Raw genomic sequence first — 11,519 nt, forward strand, 5'->3', positions numbered from 1 at the left:
GAATAAATTTTCTTAGGTAAATTAGCAGATCTGGAGGGTCCATCACCTCAGGCTTGATCATTAGGGATAAATGTTAGAGATAACTAGTAACTTAATTTTAAACTTTAACATTTTAAATTAAATTGAATTAAAATGTAATTATAATTGGATTATTTAGCACATCAGAGTTGGACACTATATAATGCAGTAAAACAGAGACTGAGAGTTAAGGTGTGTTAGTGAGAGAGATGTGAGTGCACATGACTAAACATACAGGTTTATTCAGTCAGGGCAACACAAACATTTATTTATTTATTTACATTATTCCGTCATTTCTTTACAGAACACAGACACAATGAAATAAAAGGTGTTAAAAGAGGGTACATCTGAGATCATAATGAATGTTAATCTTACTAAAACAACAGATTACGAACTATTATATTTAAAGGTGTGGAGTCTCATTTATCAAACTTTGTGTGCAATTCATTGTGAAAGTGTGAAAATGCCTAAAAAAAACAATAAATAAATTATTGTAATGTCTCTCCTCCACTGTTCCACTGAAGATTCATTCTGGAGTCAGTTAACAGATCTGTTAATGTGTGAAATCACTTCTCAGCTGTCTAAAGACTGTAATTACACACAATTATTACTAATGCATAATTTACTGTTACGTTCAGAAAGAGCATTAAACTATCTGTAGACTGTAAATAGTTAGAATTAAATATAAAGAACAGACTAATTAACCATTTTACACACATATATAAATAAACATATGAGATGCTGTTATACCTTAATGCTTCTCATGCCTCAGTAGCCTGCATGCAGTTATTATGGAGCTGATTAAACCGGATATGAAGTGTAAAGTGTCAGAGCAGTGATTTATACATTTAGCTGTAATTCTCTACATATCCACACGGTGTCACTACTTACTCCGGTTTCTAAATGACACACAGCTCAAAACTTTCATAAATACTTGTCCAGTTTCCCAACAAATATTTCTTTATAATCCCCAGGTGATGTGAAGCAGGTTCTGGACGTTCTGGGCGAGTCGTTCACAACTGTTAACAGCGTTAACGACGAGGGGTGATAATCTGATGAATAAGATTCAGTTTAAAGGATAGAAACTGTAGAGAGCTAAAATATTGAGTTTTAATGAGTCAGAGTATTAGATGTAATGCCGAGTGTTCAGATAAATATTAAAAACTATTAATAATCTGATGTTTAAACAGTTAGCTGTTCTCTCTCAGTGATCATGTGAGATTACTGAATAGAATTTGTAATTATTCTGACAGTAAAAGTGTCATTTGTAAGTCATTATATTTGTTCTGTGGAAGTGTCCATGTAGTAACTGAGTGATGTCTAATCAGGGTGATGTGGATTTTATTACAGCACACAGTCATGTGATCTCTGATGTCACAGTGCTGCAGGTCTCTGTTACTTACATATGCTTTTCGGATAGGTTTTGTCCTCCGGTTCAGGATTAACACAATCAGTGTAGCAACCAGAAGCACCACCACCACCACCACTATCAGGATGATCGCCCACACTGGTAGAGCAGACTCCTGATCTTTGTTCTGATCTGTAACCACCCCCCACCACCACCACCACCCCCCCACCCCCCCACACACACACACACACACACACAGTTTTAAACATTTATTTATTTGTAAATCATCTGCAGGAGAATTTATTTACTAGTAAACAAACCTGTGTGTAGAAAATGTAGAATTTAATGACAGGTTCTCATACGGTCAAGTTTCAGAGCAACTTTAAGTTTTATTTTATCATATTAACTGAATGTTCACGATGATTTCTGACCAACATCAGACTGATGAATTTTACACACTGACACAAATCACACTGAATACGTACCCCTTATTGTTACTGAGTAAATATGAAGGGTCTCGTTATACTTCGTGTCTGTGATGCTGTAAACTCCATCATCAGTCCTCTTTACTTCTCTCAGTGTAAGAAGTGTGTTATTTAGTGATGTTCTCTGTGTGTATTCAGCTGTACAGTCTAGTGATCTTTTATACACACTGCAGATCTGTTCACCATGCGGATCTGCTGAATCTGTGTGTTTAAAGATCACCTCCACTTGGTCTGATATGTGCAAATTCAGCTGTAGATCTTCACCAGGATTCGTCTGAACTGATGATATGATGGCTGAGGAGAAAAAAACACCACACATTTTAACTGGATGAACTCACTCTCACTCACTCATTTTCTACCGTTTATCCGAACTACCTCGGGTCACGGGGAGCCTGTTCCTATCTCAGGCGTCATCGGGCATCAAGGCAGGATACACCCTGGACGGAGTGCCAAACCATCACAGGGCACACACACACACACACACACACACACACACACACTCTCATTCACTCACGCAATCACACACTACGGACAATTTTTCCAGAGATGCCAATCAACCTACCATGCATGTCTTTGGACCGGGGGAGGAAACCGGAGTACCCGGAGGAAACCCCCGAGGCACGGGGAGAACATGCAAACTCCACACACACAAGGTGGAGGCGGGAATCAAACCCCGACCCTGGAGGTGTGAGGCGAACGTGCTAACCACTAAGCCACCGTGACCCCCTGGATGAACTACTAAATTTTTTTTACTAATTAATTAATAATGTCACAAATCTGCATAAAAATACACACAAAATTATTTATTTTTAATATAAAAAAGTGAACTGGATTTTTTTAACCTTTTATTACAGTCTTGGAAATGTCAAAGATGACTAATAACACTGGCTTTTATGCATTGTTAGTTTTTGTGTAGCTTTAGATTTAATTATTTTTCCCTCATTTACATATCAGGGCTGTTTTTTTCCCCATTGACTGCCGTTATAACCAAGTTTATTCATTACATGACCATGACATGAAAGAACCATGCATTCTTGCTTGTATTTAGTTGTTTTTTTTACATGGAGTTCTATGGAGTAATCAGAGGTGTTTGTGTGTGTTTATGTGTCTGTGTCTGTGTGTGTGCATGTGTACAGTATGTGTGTGTTTGTACACACACTCCCAAACACACACAGAGAGAGACAGACACACACACACAGTGTTTATTAGTGACTTAACACACACCATGTGCCAGTGAGTGTGATTAACTGAACACCAATAACACACCCACTGGGCCTCATTTACAGTGTTAGTTTTAAACATTTTATCATCTGTAAATCATCTGCAGGAGAATTTATTTATTTACTAGTAAACAAACCTGTGTGTAGAAAATGTAGAATTTAATGACAAGTTCTCATACGGTCGAGTTTCAGAGCAACTTTAAGTTTTATTTTATTATATTAACTGAATGTTCACAATGATTTCTGACCAACATCAGACTGATGAATTTTACACACTAACACAAATCACACTGAATACGTACCTCTTACTGTTACAAAGTAAATATGAAGGTTCTCGTTATACTCCGTGTCTCTGATGATGTAAACTCCATCATCAGTCCTCTTTACTTCTCTCAGTGTAAGAAGTGTGTTAGTGAGTGATGTTCTCTGTGTGTATTCAGCTGTACAGTCTAATGATCTTTTATACACACTGCAGATCTGTACACCATGTTGAACTCCAACCCCATAGGTCACCTCCACTTGGTCTGATATGTGCAAATTCAGCTGTAGATCTTCACCAGGAATCGTCTGAACTGATGATATGATGGCTGAGGAGAAAAAACAGCAAACATTTAACCTGGATGTAAATATAACACATTAAACCTAAATCAGTGAGAGTTTATAAACTATAGGGCAGTAAAGACACTTACACTCGATGCTGAGACGCACATCATTAATGTCTTTGCCATCACACTGACACGTGTACATGTTCCTCTTACTGTCATCAGCTGCAGTGATGGTGAGGGTCATATTTCCCTTCAGATACTGATCATGGGAGATGTTAAATCCTTCTGCTGACCTGCAGGATGTCTGATCACACTGAGCCACTACATAACCTGGGTTATTAAATGGAGTCCATGTGACCTGATGAGAACACGTCTGATTACAGGGCAGAGCAGCAGTCTGATTAAACCCCACCTTTACAGTAGTGACAGCTGATACAGGAACTGAAAGAAAAAAGCAGATATACAGAATAAAATATAAATATATTCTTGTACATATCATTAACATCATTTATGTCCAACACATTTCTGTATAAATCCTTTCTGTAGAACTCTTTCCTGTCAGAGAGACAAACTGAGTCCAGAGTGAGCAGTGAGACTGATATCACACTCACCTGTGATGAATGTGAGGATGAGTAAAAGCAGGAGGTGGTGAGGAACCCTGCAGAACATCATATCTGAGACACAACCTGTAGCACTGCACAGGTGAAAACAGGTGAGGAATCAGGAACCTAAACACAATAACTTCAGTGTGAGACCATAAGTACAAAGACACACACACACACACACACACACACACACACACCTAAAACTGCAGCTGTGTGACAGCTAGGTGAGGGGTGAGTAATTACTAGTATTAATAACTATAATAATTACTTCATAAAATGTCATAAAACCTCATCCAGCTTAGAACTACTACTACTACTGCTACTAATCATAATAATTAGTATAACTGCAAGCAGCAATGAAGGGGCCAAACATCTCAGGACCACCAAGTAGACAGCTAAGTTCATGGACACAGTAGAGTTTAATCCTGATTTTCAGTATAACACCAAAGTGGCCAAATTTCACCAAACTTGGTGTGTACCACCCCGGCTTCATGTTAAACACGTGAACTGACATTTATGCAAATGAACAAAAACATTGCAGAGATATGGCCACTTTACCTTTATGACACCTTCAACAGCGATTTTGTGGGTTCACTGTGACCATAATGTTCAACCATTTAAAGAAAGTTGACTAAAAAGTTTGCTAATACATACAAATTGTATCAAGTTTGGTATCACTCCAACAAAACACTCCTGAGATATGACTCACTTCCTGTTTTGGTGTCTCTACCATGCAATTTCATTGGGCGATAGCAGCCATATCATTTGCCCGGGGAAGTTTCTTTTTGCCCAAGAAAATTAATATCTCTGAACCCTCTGTAGAAGTCACTTAGCATATTTCATTTAGCATACTTCCTTATCCAGAGCAACATACATTTTATTTCATTTTTATACAACTGAGGGTTAAAGGCCTTGATCAGGATCCAAGCACCAACAGATTGTTAAACCTAGGGTTCAAACTCACAACCTTCCAAACTGCAGTCCAACACCTTAACCACTGAGCTACAACATCCCCTTGACCCAGGGATGAAGGGATTCAGAGAAAATAACGATCACAAATCACAAAAGAGATTCAAATGTTATACTCTGAAGGGGTATCAGGTTCACCAACATCCACTTAGGGCTTCTATGGGCTGCCACAGAAAACCATAAAAAACAATATCAATATGGCTTAAAAACAAAATGTCTTTTACAGTGATGATGCACAAGACATTAGGTTAACACACCTGCTTTGGTTCCAAAGTTGTAGGCATTTCAGGAAACTTGGTGGGTAGCCAATATTCCACTAGTAATAAATGACATCATATTTGGCCTCCAATCAAGCATTACTGACATATGGGTTCTTTTTCCACTGAGTTTCATTGGTGACAGCAGTCACATTGTTTGTCCCAGCAAAATTATTTGGATAACTTTTGTTCAGAGTTCTCTATAGATACTAAAATTTGTGCTGATAAGATCAATGCTCTAGGATTATTACTCAAAAGTTTTTTTCTAAATAAAAAACCCCTAAATGATGAGTCTGTGTAAATCGCCAATGAGAAAAGAATTGAGCAGAAGTAGTTTCAACTCTAAAATATAAAAAACGTACCTTTAGGTTTGGCCTGTAGGTGGTGCTACAGAGATGGATGATCTCTGAAATTTGATACCCCAAAAATATCCCAAGAATTTGATATCTGGATACTTTGGGCTGTATTAATGTGCCAGATAAAAACCCACCAAAGTGTTTAATATGCTGTCACAGACCCCCATAAGGGGTTAACAGTTGAACATTCTAACAGTTACAATAGGAGCCTTGTACCAACAGCACTTGGTCCATAATAACAATAGAGCTAGTGATAAAAGTCATAAACACTTATGTGGTTTAACTGAGAAAAGATCACGACATAAACTATATTTTCTTTAATACATCACACTTTCATATTTATTCACATTAATATGTAATAGTAAAATATATCTTTATAATAATGTCTATAATGAACTCACTGTCAGAAGTTTAAAAGTTGTTGATGGGAGTGTTAAAGCTTCTCCTTAAAGGAAAGAGGAGCTGGACAGTGACACTGCACATGCGCACTTCATTTACAGCCCAAACAGAAAGTTTAAACTGTGAAACAATGGTGCTTTGTAATAGTCTACATCATAGGTCACTAACAGGCGGACCGCGGTCCGGGTCCGGACCCAGAAGCTGTCCAATCCGGACCCGGACCTACAGCCAAAACAAAAGGTTATGATTTAAAACTTGACGTAGCGCTTCTATTTTAATCGGCGCAGCTTTTGCAATCTTTACGGTAGTGGAAACGCACAGAACAGTTGTATGCGAGTTAAGTCATCCCACGTGACACCACTCAGCCAATCAAGTCTGTGTATTCCTGAAGTAAACACTGACTCAACAGTGCAAGACAGATGAGAGAGAATTAGAGTAAAGTTACACAGGAAAGATAGTGATACATGTAGAAAACAAAGGGAGAGAAACAGACGAGTGAGACTGAGAAAGGGAGAGAAACAGACGAGTGAGACGGAGAAAGGGAGAGAAACAGACGAGTGAGACGGAGAAAGGGAGAGAAACAGACGAGTGAGACGGAGAAAGGGAGAGAAACAGACGAGTGAGACGGAGAAAGGGAGAGAAACAGACGAGTGAGACGGAGAAAGGGAGAGAAACAGACGAGTGAGACAGAGAAAGGGAGAGAAACAGACGAGTGAGACGGAGAAAGGGAGAGAAACAGACGAGTGAGACGGAGAAAGGGAGAGAAACAGACGAGTGAGACGGAGAAAGGGAGAGAAACAGATGAGTGAGACGGAGAAAGGGAGAGAAACAGACGAGTGAGACGGAGAAAGGGAGAGAAACAGACGAGTGAGACGGAGAAAGGGAGAGAAACAGACGAGTGAGACGGACAAAGGGAGAGAAACAGACGAGTGAGACGGACAAAGGGAGAGAAACAGACGAGTGAGACGGACAAAGGGAGAGAAACAGACGAGTGAGACAGAGAAAGGGAGAGAAACAGACGAGTGAGACGGACAAAGGGAGAGAAACAGACGAGTGAGACGGACAAAGGGAGAGAAACAGACGAGTGAGACGGAGAAAGGGAGAGAAACAGACGAGTGAGACGGACAAAGGGAGAGAAACAGACGAGTGAGACAGAGAAAGGGAGAGAAACAGACGAGTGAGACGGAGAAAGGGAGAGAAACAGACGAGTGAGACGGAGAAAGGGAGAGAAACAGACGAGTGAGACGGAGAAAGGGAGAGAAACAGACGAGTGAGACGGACAAAGGGAGAGAAACAGACGAGTGAGATGGAGAAAGGAAGAATAAAGAACAAATGGCGCTCTCCAAAAAAAGAAAAGTGGACAGCGAAAATATTTACTCCAGAATGGACAGACTCATTTATGTTCACACTTCACACTAAACCAGTGTGTCTCATATGTACAGAAACTGTGACACTTATTAAAAGTGACAATGTGAAACACCATTATGAGACCAAACATAAAGGTTTTGAACAAACATCCACTGAAATCTGAAGACAGCGTCCCTGAGACAGCTTTCGCAGGTCTGAGGGAAGTAGCCCTATACATCCCTACATACAACTGTGAGGCAGCTTTCTCTACAATGAACATAATCAAATCTAAATATGGTTCCAGGGTCACTAATGAGCACCTCCACATGTGTATGAGAGCGGCCCTGACTCCATTCAAGCCCAGGTTTAACATCCTGCCAAGCTAGAGCTCAGTTCTCTCACTGAGCAAAATAGTGGGGGAGTGAGATATAAAAGGGAAAGTTAAACACTTTAAACATCCACAATTTTCACATTTTATTTATTTTTTCTTATATTGAAATGTAGCCTTACTTTTATTTATTTATTTAATGAGAGAACGTTATACATATCTACAATCATACATATGTTCAGTTCTATGTTACGTGACAATAAATATTGTCAAAATGTTTTTGAATTGTACTGAATTTATTTGATTTGACAGTCAGGTAGTTTGCAACACATATGACAGCCAAGGAGCAGTACAAGAAGTCTTCCTGGGTTTAGTGGACAGAGAAGGTCCATGGTTGAGGAAAGTATCTGTGGTTGAGTCCAACGGAAGAGAGGAGAAGGAGTCAGGATCAGGAAGAGTTTAAAAGTGCAATAAGCTACAGATGAAGAGAAGATGGAAGTTTTAGGTAGGAGAAGGAGAGAGATTGTGAAGGACTGAGGAGTGTGTCCACTTCTTCCAGCAATTCTCATAGGGAGAGGAAACTTAAACTGCATGGAATTTAAAAGAGATTAAAGGTTAATGAGACAAAGTAAGACAGTAGACCTGTCCCACCACCACCACTGTCTGCTTTTAGTGGTGACTGAGAGAGAGTATAGATAGAGGATAGAGCAGCTGGTGTAGCAGTGTTCTGTGTGGATATCAGAGTAGTGGGAGGTTAAAGCCCAGATAAAACCAGCTTTCCTTATGGCTGACTGACAATTCCATTCTGTCAGAGATTAAAATATGATTTAGGAAAACAACAGAACAGGAAAAGTATTAATTTAGACAATAATAAAAGAGCTTCGGTCCCATTTACATGTACAGAGTTTTTATTTTATTAATTAAGGGGAGTCTCTTTTTTTGACATTTTAGAATTTATGCATTTCTGCATTTTTGGGTACTTTTAATTATTGCCTTTACTTTTTTAAGTCAAGAAGCTTTAACTGTCATTTACACCATATATCTGAAACAGTACACAGTGACATGAGACAACGTTCCTCCGGGACCATGGAGCTACATACTGTAGAACAACACAGAGATAAGGACTGAAGTAAGTTAGTCCTAGACACATAAAGTGTACAACCTGGTGTACACAGTGTGAGACACTAGACAAGAAGACAGTGTGGGACATAAGACAGTGCAGGACAAAAGACAGTGTAGGACAAAAGACAGCGTGGGACAAACAATACAATTACAATACATTACACAAAAGACATTAGACAAAAGCAGCACTGACCAGTGTACATACTGTATGTTCTATATTACATGTGCAGAAATTTGGACTGGGTTGGTCACGGACCAAGGTGCATTTGGTATATTACATGATTTACTGAAACCGATGTTGTTTTTGGATGCGATGTTACTGAAATCTGATTACTGGTTTACTGATTACTGAAAAATTATCAACAAAAGACATGGAATATAAACTAATGTGTAAAAAATGAATTATATTGTGTAATGTCACTGATGAAATGTACAGAACTGCTCTAAGAGGTCCAATATAAAATGTATTTAAATATTATCCCTTTTTTATAGTTTGATGAGTGTAACACAAAATTTGCATTAGAACAACTTACATAAATCCAGAGAAAGATGAAGATAAAAGTAATGTACAGTAATAAGAACACAGTAATAAATTGTAGACACCAGTTCATTTGCTTACATTTTATTCATACTCTTTAATACAGCATTTGATACCTGGGAATATAATCAAGTCATCTGGCCTCATGTTAGAAAATTAATTCAAATATTCTTTATATTATACGTTTAAATGTAAATTTTTTATAGTACATTTATTGACAATAATGTTTCATTACATTGTCTAAAGGTCTAACACTGTATAATCTATTTTCAAATTGCTAAACCAAAAACTATATTTGTTTATAACTGGTAGACCAAACCAAAATCATACTGGAAACCAATCACTATATGTAAGGGGTGTGTGGGGTGAAGAGTGTATGTGAGGTTTGTGTGTGGGGTGAAGAGTGTATGTGAGGGGTGTGTGGGGTGAAGAGTGTGTGTGAGGTTTGTGTGTGGAGTGAAGAGGGTGTGTGAGGGGTGTGTGGGGTGAAGAGTGTGTGTGAGTGGTGGGTGTGGAGTGAAGAGTGTGTGTGAGGGGTGTGTGGGGTGAAGAGTGTGTGTGAGGGGTGGGTGTGGAGTGAAGAGTGTGTGAGGGGTGTGTGGGGTGAAGAGTGTGTGTGAGGGGTGGGTGTGGAGTGAAGAGTGTGTGTGAGGGGTGTGTGGGGTGAAGAGTGTGTGTGAGGGGTGGGTGTGGAGTGAAGAGTGTGTGTGTTAGAACATCATTGTAGCGTATGTGGGCATGGTGTTTGGTGGTGATTACATCTTCACCTGGCTGAACCTGATTGTTATTACACGTAACACTGTGGGCGTGTCCCAAACCAAATGCTGTGTCTACAGAGTGTCTAGAACAGGGCTATCAGACATCTATCAGACATACACTCACTTCCATTGTTAGAGTCATAAAGTCCAGGTGTAAAAATAACTGAATGAAACAAGTGGGCAGAATGTGAGTTTTCCTCATGACCCCACTCATAAAAAATATCATAGCATACAGTCAAAGTGGAGGCTTATAATAGGCCTTTTTTTCCTTTGAAGACTGTGATTGATATTAGCCCCGCCTCCTCTCTAAGATAAAAGTTGGTGTATTTTCCCATGATTATGGGCCCTGAATTTCTGGAGAGAAAAAACTAGATGCATCTTGGAGAAGCCAACAATCAGATCTGTGCAGTCGAGCAGTGAGTATTCATCCTCTCACATTCGGTGCAGAAGATCAATAGTGATCTTAGACACACCCTCAGTCATGTCAGTCAGATACCCTTAGTGCCTTGAGACAGTGGTTTATTTTAAAATAATGTCCTTATCTCTGATTTCTATAATGTTCTTTTACACACAGAAGACAAGAAATATAAAGTGACACTGAACTATAAATAATATAAATTTAAATAATGTCCTTTCTACAGGATCTCAACAGTCTATAGTCAAGTGGAATTGTGCAACCAAGAGCACATGAGGAACTAATAATTATCCTGCTCATAGGCTGGAATTTCTCATATATGACTGATAGAGAGACTTGTGTGCACAAAGACAGTCTGGACACAGCATGATCTAAACATGAACTGAACACACAACTTTTGAGATGACGCCACATTGATTCACATTGATTATAAAATACTATTACTTACCTATAAATCATTTAATGGTCTCGTTAAAGAGATCATTTGGGTTTTTATGATCTGTCACACCTACATAGTACAAAAGTCTCCAGCAGGGGGCAGAGCTTTTTCTCACAGAGCTCCACAGTAATGGAACAGACTTCCAATTAGTGTTTGGGACTCAGACACAGTCTCAGTGTTTAAGTCAGAGCTAAAAACACATTTGTTTAGATTCTTTATGAATAAATTTTCTTAGGTAAATTAGCAGATCTGGAGGGTCCATCACCTCAGGCTTGATCATTAGAGATAAATGTTAGAGATAACTAGTAACTTAATTTTAAACTTTAACATTTTAAATTAAATTGAATTAAAATGTAATTATAATTGGATT

At 38.8% G+C, this 11,519-nt stretch overlaps 1 protein-coding gene across 4 annotated transcripts; it reads right to left on the reverse strand.

The window, feature by feature from the left end:
- Positions 1-1,629: 1,629 nt before the first annotated feature.
- LOC132849195 (uncharacterized) lies at positions 1,630-6,278 on the reverse strand. 4 transcript variants are annotated; one of them, XM_060875456.1, is made up of 5 exons: positions 6,205-6,278; positions 4,228-4,344; positions 3,761-4,057; positions 3,374-3,658; positions 1,630-2,145 (listed from the first exon to the last, which is right to left on the reverse strand). In XM_060875456.1, exons 2-5 carry the CDS (start codon positions 4,286-4,288, stop codon positions 1,835-1,837), a joined length of 954 nt encoding a protein of 317 aa, XP_060731439.1. In that variant the 5' UTR covers positions 4,289-4,344; positions 6,205-6,278; the 3' UTR covers positions 1,630-1,834. The 4 variants fall into 4 exon arrangements, with proteins under 4 accessions (XP_060731439.1, XP_060731442.1, XP_060731440.1 ...); XM_060875459.1 differs by having other exon boundaries at positions 4,228-4,310; positions 6,205-6,242; XM_060875457.1 differs by lacking the exon at positions 6,205-6,278 and adding an exon at positions 5,810-5,975.
- Between the last annotated feature and the right edge of the window lie 5,241 nt (positions 6,279-11,519).

This window comes from Tachysurus vachellii, chromosome 7 (assembly GCF_030014155.1).
Source record: "Tachysurus vachellii isolate PV-2020 chromosome 7, HZAU_Pvac_v1, whole genome shotgun sequence".
In the NCBI taxonomy this organism is placed as follows: Eukaryota; Metazoa; Chordata; class Actinopteri; order Siluriformes; family Bagridae; genus Tachysurus; species Tachysurus vachellii.

Excerpts from the sequence above, each read along its gene's own strand:
- LOC132849195 (XM_060875456.1), bottom strand. The coding sequence starts at position 4,288 with ATGATGTTCTGCAGGGTTCCTCACCACCTCCTGCTTTTACTCATCCTC. Across the intron at positions 4,058-4,227 it reads CATCCTCACATTCATCACAG|TTCCTGTATCAGCTGTCACT; the intron begins GTGAGTGTGATA and ends TTTTTCTTTCAG. Across the intron at positions 2,146-3,373 it reads TTACTTTGTAACAGTAAGAG|CCATCATATCATCAGTTCAG; the intron begins GTACGTATTCAG and ends TTTTCTCCTCAG.